Source organism: Molossus molossus, unplaced genomic scaffold (genome assembly GCF_014108415.1).
Source record: "Molossus molossus isolate mMolMol1 unplaced genomic scaffold, mMolMol1.p scaffold_m16_p_18, whole genome shotgun sequence".
Classification (NCBI taxonomy): domain Eukaryota; kingdom Metazoa; phylum Chordata; class Mammalia; order Chiroptera; family Molossidae; genus Molossus; species Molossus molossus.
Genome location: NW_023425353.1, coordinates 59,642,712 through 59,657,014, shown reverse-complemented (window position 1 = coordinate 59,657,014; position 14,303 = coordinate 59,642,712). Strand labels below are relative to the sequence as shown.

At 38.1% G+C, this 14,303-nt stretch overlaps 1 protein-coding gene across 10 annotated transcripts in view; it reads right to left on the bottom strand.

Annotated features, from left to right (window-relative positions):
• The window catches only part of NKTR (natural killer cell triggering receptor), a 46,605-nt gene that overhangs the window by 15,426 nt on the left and 16,876 nt on the right, over window positions 1–14,303 (bottom strand). For 7 of the 10 annotated variants that reach the window (XR_004960156.1, XM_036266800.1, XM_036266801.1 and 4 more), the window contains 6 exons: window positions 7,365–7,394; window positions 6,420–6,565; window positions 5,381–5,603; window positions 4,278–4,433; window positions 2,728–2,815; window positions 1,619–1,764 (listed from right to left, as the gene is read on the bottom strand). Coding sequence is in view for 9 of the 10 variants with exons in the window: in XM_036266800.1 (XP_036122693.1) it covers window positions 1,619–1,764; window positions 2,728–2,815; window positions 4,278–4,433; window positions 5,381–5,603; window positions 6,420–6,565; window positions 7,365–7,394 (789 nt within the window). In the remaining variant the exon portion in view is untranslated. Of the gene's footprint in view, window positions 1–1,618; window positions 1,765–2,727; window positions 2,816–4,277; window positions 4,434–5,380; window positions 5,604–6,419; window positions 6,566–7,364; window positions 7,395–10,569; window positions 10,598–14,303 lie in introns of those variants that run through there. The other 3 variants (XM_036266802.1, XM_036266796.1, XM_036266803.1) reach the window with 3 other exon arrangements.

Sequence of the window (14,303 nt, the reverse complement as noted above, 5' to 3'; positions counted from 1 at the left end):
AGCACATGTAGGAAGGATAAATCAAACAGTGACTGGACTGGTCCTGACTTTACAACTGTAGGCACATGGACAACTGCTAACAGAGCCACTTACAGAAGGATCTTTTTTCAAAGCTAAGCACAGAATTTCAAATTTAATAGGGAAATGTAAAATGGTTTCAAAAACCAAACCAACTAATCACAAGAGCACTGCTAACATACCGAGTCCCTGGCTGTGATCGGGTCATAACCCTCTGCCTCCAGGAACCATGCAAACCAAGTTCCCAAACAGTTCTGCTGATTCTCTGCAGATAAAGGACAGCTACCTGAACTATAAGAGGAACCTCTTTTGCTTAAGAAGCTAGCAAGACTATTGTTTTATCTCAGCCTCACAAAGGTAATCATGACCTTCTCCTGAGGTTTAAACTACTTACTACAGCAACTGACGAAAAGTACATGAAAATAGATGCAGGCTTTAAAATCTCACTGGTAATGTCAGGGCTCAAAATCAAGAGTTCCCAGTAACACTGTGTCTAAACACTTCCACACCACAGATGTATCCTTCTTCCTTCCTCTCCAATTTCCAACATGCTGCAAGACGCCCACACGAAAAAGAAAATTTTAACACGAACAATTATAGAGCGTTCCATTGGTATATTTTCATTAGTTATTCTGAGGCCAGCCCCATTTCTAAACTAAACATTCCACTGAGAGGTGTCACTGAGGGTAAGAGATGGGTACACTTCTGAAGAAGCAACAGTCCCTGGGGTCAGAAGTTAAAGAACACACTGGGTACAGATTTTCCTATCTACCAATTCATTCATCAATGACTAAGAGACTTGGCTATGAAAGTACCTGCTATATGAACAAGAAATATTTAAAAAATTCAGTAGGGTTATAGTCTTCTGAGGGGAAAAAATAGAATTTTGATTTAAGTACTCCAAGCCCCGAAGATGTTGCTCAGTGCAGTGGTTGAGCGTTGACCCGTGCACCAAGAGGTCACCAGTTCAATTCCTGGTCAGGGCACATGCCCAGGTTGTGGGCCCAATCCCCAGTGGGGAGCATGCAGGCAGCAGCCAACTGATGTTCTCTCTCATTGATGTTTCTATCTCTCGCTCCCTCTCCCTTTCTCTCCCTCTCCCTTCCTCTCTCTCTAAATCAATAAAGAAAAAAAATTTTTTTAAATAATAATAAATAAATAAATAAAAGCACTCCAAAGCCATCAGCCCTCCTGGTTAATAGCACTACTGTCACCAAATCTTCCCAAATGTATTCTCTGGCCATCATCTAATTTTAAATGTAAATCTTTAGCCCTGGCCTGTTTGGCTCAGCAGTTAGAGCGCCAGCCTACAGACCAAGGAGTCTCGGGTTCAATTCTGGTCAAGGGCACATACCTTGGTTGCCTTTCGGTCCTGAGCCCTGGTCAGGTTGTGCAGGAGGTAACCAGTCAATGTGTCTCTCTCACACAGATATTTCTCTCTCCTCCCTCACTCTCTATCTGAAGATAAATGGGAAAATATCCTCAGGAGAGGATTAAAAAATTTTTAAATCTTTAATGACAGGTCCAAAAGGAAGTCTCTATCTCCTTAACACTTAAAACATAGCAGACACAGGATTGTGAGTGTACTCAAAGCTCTTACTTATCTCCTTTACTCCACTTTTCTCCACTAGGCGGTCTGTATGCTCTCAGTCTCTGCATTTCCTCCTTCCAGTGAGGTGGAGTCTCACTGCTATCATCATCATCGGATTCAGAACAGGACCTTGATCTTGGAGGTGTGTGATAGCGCTTTAAAAATAAAGACAAGAAAAACTATTTTTAAAATACCTCTCACAGTTACAGTCTACTACAGGACAGAGTTAGGTATAAGACCCAATCTCAGACCCTTTCAAAGGCAATAATGACTTAAGTACCAAAAGGATGATATGAAGTTATATCAAACATAAGCAACAAAAAGAAATGGGAAAGGCTGAGATTCACCTGTAATCACATGTGAAAATTTCCACTTTGAAGTCCTAATGGTTACATTCATCAGCCTAGCAGGAGTAGGGAACGTCCGGCCCACGGGCCGTATAAGGCCCATGAAATTAATATCAGCAAACATCATGTCTCACCAAATTAGCCTAACCAAATATAGCAGGCTAATTTTTAAGTTGATAATTTTGTATGTCCCTCAAATGATGTTATAAATATCTAATGACCCTTGACAGGAAACAGGTTCCCCACCCCTGGTAGAGTATTCAGCATACTAAGATTTCTCACTGACTGTTTCGTACATTCATTTCACACATAAGCCCATTCAAACATGGCAGTGAACTCTGATCTAACAGCAATATCTTCCCATAGTTATGGAGAACGCAACTAGCCCCTTGAACAGAGTTTGGATTATACCTAAAATTAAAGGTAGGATTTTGCCTACAGGTAAAAATATTTTACTGCATAGATAATTTGAAAAAAGAAAAGTCTTAACTAAACAAGCTGATCAACAAAATAGACCCAGAGACACAGAAGTAGGGTACAAACTGACAAACCTCAGAAAAGGGAGTGCGGGGGGAGAGATAAACCAAAGAACTTATACGCATGTAGGCATAACCAATGGATACAGACAACAAAGTTGGGGGTGGGGTGGGGTGGGGGATAGGGAGGAGGATATCAATGGGGGAAAAAGGAGAAATATCTGTAACAAAAATAAATTAATAAAAATAATTTTTAAAAAAATTAGAAAAAAAAAAATGTCTTAACAAAACATACAATCGTGCCCCTTCCTTTAATCTTCCGTCCAGACTTTGATACAGATGGTTTCTGATCACTTACAATGGGTGCAGCATCAGGAATCTTCCTGGAAAAGATGATTGAAAATTAAAAATAAGCGAACGCAGGCAGTTTTCTCAATGTTTGCATGTAGAATTTATGCTCCTATAATACAAAAACACTTCATTTAGATCCAACACTTGTATATAACCTAATTCCACATAACCTAGGTTTCTAAGCAAACTCTCTAAATGCTAAAACTTAAAAAAAAAAAGAAAAAGTAACCCAACTTGGTAGAAATACATGATACTAATATCTTTTTAAGTGCAGTACTATTTTTGAACAAAATCCTTTTAGATGTCTCCTGTCAAAACAGTCATGTTCTAAGGGGATCCTGAGTTATTCCTGACTTTGATGCTTACTTGTGTTTTAGTCATTTAAATTTTACTTTATATTTTTATAGTTCGTTAGTCTCCACCTCTCTACTATAAACTGCTCCTCCTTCAATGCTCTGAATCTGCTGCCTCATCTTTATTTATTTATTTATTTATTTTATCCTCACCCGAGGACATTTTTTCCATTTTTTGTTCAGATAGAGTGGGAGGGAGGGAGAGGAAGAGAGAGAGAGAGAGAAACATCTTGATGTGAAAGGGACACATCGAGTGGCTGCCACCCGCACGACCAACCAGGGCCGGGAACAAACTGCAACCGAGGTACATGCCCTTAGCGGAAACCGATCCCGGGTCTCTCCGGACCGCAGGCTGATGCTCTAAACACTGAGCCAAACTGGCCAGGGCTGCTGCCTCATCTTATGGGCCATTTTAAGAGCATGGACTTTTGTGGAGGGTACATGCATAAGAAGTTTTTCCATACTTCGGCTTGTTTTGTATCTGTTATTATTAATATAATGGCTAGCTTTTATTGAGTACTTACTATGTATCAGATGTTATGTTAATGAGCATTTTTAAATGCACTTTTTATTGGGTACAATATAAATAACATAGAATTGGCCATTTCAACCATTTTAAGTGTACAATTCAGTGGTATTAATTACATTCATGATGTACAACCATCACTGTATCTTTCCAAAGCTTTTTCATCACCCCAAACCAAAACTCTACCCATTAAGCACTAATTCTCCATCGTCCCCCATGCCCTCACCCTCTGGTAACCACTAATTGATAGCCAAATAACCTTCCATTGATGTATATACACATTTTGTTTATCCATTCATCTATTGGTGGTCACTTGGTTTGTTTCCATCTTTTTTTTATTACTCTACTGGATCCAAAGAGTTGAACTAACTTACTCTGACAACCAAAATGTCACTTCTCATGAAAAGCCAAAGAAAGGAAATAAGATTAGTCATGAAATATTTCCAGGCCTCCAATAAGAACTTCTCTCCTGATCAACGTGCCCAGCCTCCTTTTCCTACTAACAGAATGTGAATTTTGAAAGGCAGGGCATGCTCAATAAATGAGTGTGGAATTGAAATTAGCCGATGAAATCATCAATCAGAAATGAAAATACTTGTTAATCATCCTACTTACGGTTCAGGTTCCACCGTGACAAGAGGCATATCTCTTCTCAGTAAAAATCGGTTCTCAGGCACTGGGGGTATTTCTTCTGGGCGGACCACAGGCTTTTCCCTTTTAGCATGTGAATCGACAGACCTTTTTTCATTGGTATCACTTCTCTCAGAGTGACTTAGAGAAAACATACCAAGCCACCAATTAAGATATGTAATGTTTACATTCCATAATAATACACGTATATTAAATTAGTTATTAAATAGCAAAACTACTGATACCTTACAAGTCTCAAAGGATATACAGTTTTCTCAAAGAGAACATATAAAAAACATCAACCAAAGTGAAAACCCATAATCCTAAAATTCTGAAAATTGTCAAATAAATCCAAACTTTTTAAAAAGTTTCAGGGGCCCTGGCCGGTTTGGCTCAGCGGTTAGAGCATCGGCCTGTGGTCCAGAGACCTGGGTTCGGTTCCCACTAAGGGCATGTATCTTGGTTGCAGTTTGTCCCCGGCCCTGGTTGCGTCATGCTGGAGGCAGCCACTCAATGTGTCCCTTTCATGTGAATGTTTCTCTCTCTCTCTCTCTTCCTCTCTTTCCCCTCAACTCTACCTGAACAAAAAATGGAAAAATGTCCTCAGGTGAGGATAAAAATAAATAAATAAGTAAATAAATAAAAAGTTTCAGGGATTATTTTCACCTGCAAACAAATCTTTGATATGAAATGTCTATGATTTGCCAGATTCTGGCCTAGATTTGCCAGATTTCAATTTCAGTTTAAAAAAAAATGCTCTCCTGCCCGGTTGGTGTGGCTCAATGGTTGAGCATTGACCCATGAACCAAGAGGTTGCCGGTTCGATTCCTGGTCAGGGCACATGCTCAGGTTGTGGGCCCAGTCCCCAGTGGGGGGCATGCAGGAGGCAGCTAGTCGATATTCTCTCTCATTGATGTCTCTACCTCTCTCTCTCTCCTTTCCTCTCTCGATAAAATCCATTGATAAAAAAAATGCTCTCCTTTTTCAACAATAGATAGCAAAGCTAAGTTTACAGGATTATACATGCTTTCCTCATTCCAGGGAATTTGTTTGTTTTGGAGAAGACTTTTCTGGGGTCTCACACCTACCCTTGTGGGCTCACTGCATGTTTATTCCTTGGCTCTTCCGAACTGCTTGCTTCCCTTCGTCTCTTTTTAGAATGTTTAACTTTTGGCCTCCTCTTATGTTTCCTTCTTCTGCTTCTCTCATGTTCAATCTCACTTTCTGAGGATGACTCTGAAGAGGAAGAGGAATTGGAAGAGGAATCCGAGTCTTCTGAATGAGATGGTTTCTTCCTTTTTTTCTCATAAACTTTCAAGGAATATTAACAAAAATATTAGTACAGGATTTCAGTTCCTACTTTTCAGAGTAAAACATGTGATTAGCAAATATTGTAAAACATGTTTTATGTATAGCAAACTAAAAATAAAATTTAAATATACTTTTTTCAAGCCAATAATACAGTTTTCTGGTGAGACTGTAGGGCAACAAAGCCTCTGCCTTCATGAAGTCTATATTCTAGTGGGATCAGATAAGAAAATAAGTAACTGCACAATATGACAAATAAGTGCTAAAAAAATTAAAGCAGTATAAATGGACAGTCAGGGGTAATTTAAGATCACATCTGAGCAGAGACGTAAAGGGAGCCAGACAGATATCTGAATGAAGAGTGTTCCAGACAGAGGAAACAGCCAGCACAAAGTCCCTGAGTACTTGGCTTGCCTGAGCAGTCAAGGTCAACTTGGCCAGAAAACAATGAATGAGGAAGAGATCAGAAAGAGCAGAAAGCCAGACAGCCTTAGAGGCCTTTACAGACTCCAGCTTTGGCCTATGCAGAAGCCCTAGAATATCACTCTGGTGGTTCTTAAGGACAGACTGCAGAGGGCCAAGAGGTTATTACAATAAGCCAGGTAAGAGATACTGGTAGTATGGACCAGGTAGCAGGAAAAGTTAAAAGAGGTAAGGTTTGATAAGATTTGCTCATGGACTGGATCCAGGACATCATATAGAGGTCTCAGGGCTACTGCTATACCACTCATGTGAGATTTCCCAAAGAGGTATCTTTAAGTTATAGTCTTCAACATGATTACCTGTATCATAGCTCCCTTTACCCCTCCAAACTCTTACCATCCTTTGTTGATTTCGTGGCAAGCACCCCACAGTCAATAACTCGCACATCTGCATAAGGTCTGCTTGCAGCATCAGTTTTCAGATTTTCAATTTGTTCAATTACTTCAAAACCGGAAATAACTAGTCCAAAGACAACATGCACCCTGTCACAACACAAATTCAAGAAAGAGATGGTTTGCAGATAATAAGCCATGAGGAGTAATCAAGACAACTGTCATAAATGACATGTCCACAGACTTGAAAATAAAAGCACTGTGTTTGATCCATAAAGGGAATTAGAACCTGAAGTCTGCTTCATAAAAGAAAAAGAAAACAAACAAACAAACAAACAAAAAATGATTACTCAAACTGGGACTTAGTTTTCTACCTTTAAAGCAATGCTTCTTAACTATTTTATGGTAAACAGTCATAATGCACTTGCTATTCAGAAACCATCCCTACAGGGTCACTTCATGGATGAGAAGCCCATCCATGGACCCGTAAAAATCCCTTCAGGGCCCTGGCCAGTTTGGCTCAGCAGTTGGAGCATCGGCCCATGGACCAGAGAAGCCCGGGTTCGGTTCCCGCTAAGGGAACATACATTGGTTGCAGTTTGTCCCCGGCCCTGGTTGGGGTTGTGTGGGTGGCAGCCACTCGATGTGTCTCTCTCACACGTCGATGTTTCTCTCTCTCTCCCTCCCTCCTCTCTCTTTCAAGATAAATGCAAAAAAAATAAAATTAAATTAAAAAACGTCCTCAGGTGAGGATTAAAAAATCCCTTCAGGGACATGAAAGTCATGGAGTCTCAAGGCTACTGAACCCTGCAATTTTTAAGGAAGAGTCTGGCTGTGAGAGATTAGCCCAGAGATCCAGACCACACCCTTGAGGGACTACCTATGGTTCAATATGTCAGGAATTGGCCACCCAAAAACCACCTCAAGGTAGTAAGAACATAACTCTTACCCATCCAGGTGCGGAGCAGGTTTTGTGGTGCTGTGTCATCAACATCAACACAAAGAAGACAGCAAAAACCAGGTGTTCAGGTGAACAGAGCAGAAGGGTTTAACACAGAGCCATGTAGAAAACAAAGAGGTAAAGATAAAAAGACCAGGAAAAGTTAAACATGATATACATGTAAACTTAAAATACACATGTAAACCTTAAAAACAACAATAGTAGTAATTTTACTGATAAAAAAACCCCCTCAAAATTATAATGAATTACAGAATCATATGTTTCTCCAACTACATATCTGTACATATACATGAGATAGGTTTGAAATATACAGCACAGACATTAAAATCAAAGTTACTCTAAGTCCAAAACAACAAAAACAAACAAACTCAAAATGTATGAAGATAAGTAAACAAGAATAAAAATAGGTACTATCATCTGCCCTACAAAAAGAAAAGTGTGGCCCACGGGTGCTCCCCACTTCGCCGAGCCCTCTGCTGTGCGTGCACTGCCAGGGAGAGCACAGGCTCGGTCTCATCCTGAGTCAGTGTGCCTCTTTTAGGCAGGCAGACGGGAGTGAGGCCTCAGGGATTCTGTTTCCAGAACTTCCCTCCTCTCTTCCTTCACCTAAGGTGAAGCTCTGCCACCACTCACAGCAACTCTGAAAATGTAATAGGGAGAAAACCTTCATCTGTCAACACTGCTGACAGCAAGGCGATAATGATGGGTCACAATATAGACACTTCAAATTTCCATGGCCCAGAAAACACTCAACTGGCTTCTTCCAGTCCCAAACTGGCAGATGGTCACTCTTGAGAAGCCTATGGGGTACATTTGGTTAAGATATTTTGAACCCAAATGGTTTTCCCATAGCATTTTCACAGATCTTCACACTTGTGAATTGAAGTAGGAAAAATAAATAAATAAAAAGCAGATATAACTAGACTCAGATGTATACACCACAAACATCTTAATTTTTAAGAATTAGAAATAGGTATTTGAGAGAAAGATCACTGGATATCAGGCCATGTTGAAGCAGTCAGTTGTACTAGAAGCTACCATATCAATTTTTATATTCATTTTAAGGCAATTCTAAGACACATAAATGAACAAAATACAATTTAACCTTCACAACAATGCTAAAAATCATTCTTCTATGAAGAATTGTAACACTTATACTTACATTAAGAAAATTCAGTTCTGTGAGAACACTTCATAATTTAAAAAATTTAAATGTCAACTTAAGCAGTTCCAGAATTTTAAAGGGAATCTTGAGTTTGAAAACCACTAGTCTCAAATTTTCCTTAGAAGATCGAGAAGTGGTAACTCAAGCTAAAGTAATAATAGTAAAAATGAATACAAACAGGCAGGAGAAAGAGAAAAAGAGAAAAAGAGAAAAAGAGAAAAAGAGAAAAAGGGAAAGAAAGAAAGAAAGAAAGAAAGAAAGAAAGAAAGAAAGAAAGAAAGAAAGAAAGAAAGAAAGAAAGAGGCAATTAGTAAACTGGTGAGGCACTAAAGCTTAAATCATTATACCATCATCCAGAAAATACCTTGGACAGTAACTCTGAGATAGAAATGTGCTTTTCACAATTACCAAACTTTACCAAAGCACACTAAAGACAGGAAAAAATCAGTTCATACTCTAGACAGTGATTCCATTTTTTGAAAGATATAAAGAGGTTAAGCATTTAAAGGTAAAAATGTTCTGCTATGTAAAGGCTCAGTCTCAAATGAGTAGCAGTGAAAACAATGGATGGTTTGTTGGTTAGATTTATTCCTCTTCCTTCCTTGATCCTCTCTCTCACAACTCTCAATCTTCTGATATTGGGGAATGCCTACAGATTTTTCTAAAACACACAGAAACCAATTCAATTTGCCACCTTGGCTAATAAGAGTGCTGTAAAAACACCTTATGGCAAACCTTTGCAAATGGTAACATGTAAATATTTTAGCTAACTGCAGTGATGTAGCAACATACTACTTGAGACTCAATTTGAGGATGGAATAGCTACCTTTATGACAGATTCAAGTTGTGTTTTTAATTCAAATGAAAACTGAAGACAGATGAAGTTGGTCCTTTAGTGCAATAGTGAAGGAAACAAAAAAGACAGGAATAATTCTTTAAAGGACAAATTTCAGCTGGCCCCCTGTGCCTACACTGGTGTAATTCAGTCCAGTACTCACATCTGCAATTCAGGATGCAACAATACAAAGTTATACCTAATTGGCTTAGACTACATATTAAAAATACTGCAAGGATCTTAATGAAAGGAAGCCTCTGGGGTTCTCAGCCTCCATTCCAGGAGCAGAAATCCCAATGTAAAGCAGGCTTACAGGCACTGGGCGTACACTTGGACATGGATAAACAGAGGATGTTGCCAAATGGGGTTACAAAAGGGCAGGGGGAAATGACATGCTCAGTCCAAGCTATTCAATTCTATTACAATGGACAAAATGATCTCATCCCACCAACTCTTAATTGTATTGATCTTTCAAAACTATACAGTTGTAAAGTCCCTTGCAGTGATGACATATGCTTGGTAAGTTAAGAAGGCCACAGACTATCATTTGTTCATACTTATGAAAATATACCTAAAGGAGAAACAATCACACAGAACATTTCAAATAACAAAAGCTTTCATTATTTTCATTTTCTCCTGTCACTTAAAGACACTAACTTTCCAGGTTCCTCTTACCCTTAAATCTACTTTAAAGGTACAGGGGTGAGCAAAAGTAGGTTAATAATAATCATAATAAATAACACAATAATCAATCAATAAATAATACAAGAATAAACTGTTTTGTGTACTCATAACTGTGAACCTACTTTTGCCAACTCCCGTATATGTGCAAGGGTTCATTTAAACCTTGTAAATCCTAGAAATTGAACACTGTCACTGTTACTCCACCATTATCAAAGAAACTTTTGGCCTTATACAAAAATGAACAGTTCTGTACTAAAAGGAAATCTGAAACTATTATATACAATATAACACCCACACCCTGAAGATGTGTGGAAACTTGGTAGAAATAAGCCACTGAATATACTTCTTGGGGTTAACCATGAACAATAAAATACATTTGTTTTACATGTACTGCTGCCATACAGATAAAGCAGAGTTTTTTTCCTTAAAACTGTTCAATGCACATAACAATAGGATTAAAGAGATAAAGGCAAAGAAAGAAAAAGAGCCTTAGAGTAATGAGACATTACCTTTGGAGCGCACGGTGTAACACTCTTTCTGTAAATTTTACACAAAAATGGCAAGAAATAAATTGTAATACACTTTTAAGACAAGACTGAATCTATGTTTTAATATTAATATAACTTTGAAATTAAATATTTTCAAGTTTTATGCAAAGCAAGAAAGCTTTTTAAAATGGAGGGCTCTAAATTTTCTTTCACATAGGTATGTATGGAGAATTGAATCATACTTAAGCAAAGCACTGCGGTTGAACTTTGCTCAGATCCTTAATATTGCAACACTAGTATGTTAATACTTATTAACAAAACATTGTTTCGCTTCACAGATCCTAGAAACAAGCTAAGTCAACTAACATCTTTCTCAAAAAGAGAACAATGTATCCTGAGTACATACATAAACATAAATCATGAAATGCCCAGGAGCCATTAATACCAGTGGAAAGCAAAGATTTCAATGAAAAAAATAAATAAACTGAGTTAGGAGAATTGAAAACAAACAAGATTTCAGAGAATTTTTTTACCAATTCATTCATTCATTCATTCAGTTAAGAGCTTGTCATGCTTCCACATATGAAATCATTATTCAGTCACACATCACAAAAGACTACTATCAGAAGCTAATGAGCAAATGTTTGGACTATAGTTACTGTTCACTGACATTATATACACACTGTGCTGTTAAGACACTGAAAATAATAATATAATATAGTACCATAACTTGAATTTTAAGGATCTTCTCAAAAGAGAAAAAGGTAAGCAAGATGAAAGTATAAGGGTATGCTGTCAAATCTTGGTCACATACAGTACTTTCTTGTCCTGTCTAATCTCTGATTTCTCCCATCACATAATTTTTTAAAGAGAATATACACTACCTGACCAATTTTAACTCCACTGAACTTTAAACATATCTATTACTAGTCAAACCAAAATCATTATTATATACAGTAGATAAAATTCTTTATAGGGGTTTTAAATATATCAAATATTAAAATACTTAAAAACAAGCTATGCCCTGGCCGGTTTGGCTCAGCGGTTAGAGCTTTGGCCTGCGGTCCAGAGAGACCCGGGTTCGGTTCCCGCTGAGGGCACGTACCTCGGTTGCAGTTTGTCTCTGGTCCTGGTTGGTCGTGCGGGCGACAGCCACTCGATGTGTCCCTTTCACGTCGATGTTTCTCTCTCTCCCTCCCCCCACCCTCCCACTCTATCTGAACAAAAGATGGAAAAATGTCCTCGGGTGAGGATAAAAAAAAAAAGCTATAATTTGCTAAAAAGGCACTAATATATGAATTACTGTGAAAAAAGTACATGTTTCAAATAATGTGAAGTTTTCAATGAATGTAAAAAAAGTGACTCTCGGTGTAAAATAGTATGGGAGAAGGAAACAAAGATGTTTCTGCCTAATGTAGCCTTTAATATGCTATTTTTTCCCTTTCAAGTCCAAACTATCAGACCATCATGGAGGAGGTACCAACAAACTACACAGTGACAAAGCTGCGTAAGGGCAATAGAAACTGGCCAAGCCACAGTACAGTGCTCTACGTATATGTTCCAAAAGTCACCGAAATAGAAGAGTTTTCAAAAACTCAGTGCTAACATTAACACAATATTCACCAATGCATATGTCACATAAATACTAAGTAGTACTAAGACTGAATTTTAGGGATGCCACTTGATATTCAGAGAACTTGGCTATGGTTAAATTTCATAAACATCTTTGTTAATAAAAAATCTTGAAATTGCCCTTGCCGGTTTTGCTCAGCGGTTAGAACGTCGGCCTGCGGTCCAGAGAGACCCGGGTTCGGTTCCCGCTAAGGACATGTACCTCAGTTGCAGTTTGTCCCCGGCCCTGGTTGGTCGTGCGGGTGGCAACCACTCAATGTGTTCCTTTCATGTTGATGTTTCTCTTTCTCTCTCTCCCTCCCACTCTATCTGAACAAAAAATGGAAAAATGTCCATGGGTGAGGATAGAAAAAAAAAATCTTGAAATTAACATATGAAGGTATTACCCAAAAAAACAGAAGAAAAAGCGAGAACTTTTCAGGTTATTAACACTTAAGTAGCATTTCTTTTCACCCATATTCATGAATATGTGGAAGAAAAAAGCATTTCTACCCAAACCTACTTTTGCTATCCAAAACGTCAACAAAGCTTTATAAACGCCTTACGCCTACTCCCTTGCTCACTACTCTCAATGATCAGCGCTTCTCCCCCTTTCAGGTGAGCAGCCACTGGCAAGTCAGACTCTTAAATGACAGAACATATCCTGGAACTTTTGTTTTCCTCCCACAGTCCTATTTATGACTGTTAAAATATAACAAACACTCTTTGTTTAATGTCAAGTTTGACTTTTGTGTCATCTAGTTTTCTTTTCTTTGTATATTTATCATGACCACTGACAGAGACTTCTCCGAAGCTCTGCAGGTCTTTCTAGTCCACGGCTGTGACTCAGGGCCTGCAGACTAAGAGTGAAGAGGACAAGGGCAACAGCCGCAAGCCCGAGCTCTAACTGCAGCGATGGAGAGACCGCTGCTGCTCCTGATCTAGGCACAATGAGCCCAAAGCACCTTTTGGGCTGATGAAAACCAGGCAATGACAATGATTTCCTTTGGGCAAGACAATGTTTGCATAAAAATCATTCCACATGTTCAGAAACTTAGGATCAACCCACAAAATTTTTTTTTTATGTCCACATTTTCACACTAAAATATTTACTTTGTCTTTGAAAGTAGGGTAAATACTTTATAACATGCCATTTTACTTTCCAGTTATGTTTGATGCTTCTAATTCCTAACCAAAATAAATTCAATAAGATTTCGTAGCTTACTGTGTGCAGCATTCTCTTTCTAGCTATCAACTTTCCTAGACTATGAATAAAATTCCTATAACCTGGCCTTTATATGGTTTTTCTTCCTTATTTAGCATTATCTATAGAATGAAAAGGACGAACTAGATCTCTAAATCCTTTTCCACTCTAAGACTTTGTACTTCTATAGCTTTTATTGTGGTTCTTCATAGTCTTTAGCTTAAGACAAACAATAAAAAGGACAAAAGGACTAACTGCTGAGTTAACTTGGTTACTACTTTGGTCCCTGTTCTTTGAATTCCTTAAAAAATACCTTAACATGAACCATTATTTCCTCAGCAATTCATGGAGATAATGCCATGTATCACTTCTCTCATGTTTCTTGAGCAGTACTTCAAAAAAGAATCAGTTTTCTTCTATTTAGGTCCCCAAAACAAAAATCACTGTAACTACAGTAGTAGATATAAGCAGTTATTGTAAAAATTACAAACAGCTTCATAAAAGCAAACCTGATTTCCATCATATCCGTAATTGTTTCATTCAAAGAAAGAAATATATACAAAATTACGTGTAACAAAAATGCTATATGCATAGGAAGGGGAAGTTTTAATGTAAGTAATGAAGACAATAGATACTGCACAAAGCACAAGGATTCTTGAGGAACATTTTGAAAATACCCACCCTAACAGTGTCAAATTTACTCCTTAGGAGTTGCAAAGTAACCAATTTAGAACATAAACTACAAATACAATTTTGAATATATAAAAAGCCCATATTAAACTTATAAAACAGGAACTATAAAGGCAGTTTTTGGCATTTTTACCACCTATCCATACACTATCCTTTTCTTTACAAACTGCAGAACTACTGCTCAAGGTGCCAGAGAAGGGGTTGTGGTAAGAAGGTAAAAGGCAGGAGAGCCATCAGATAGTTCTGCGAC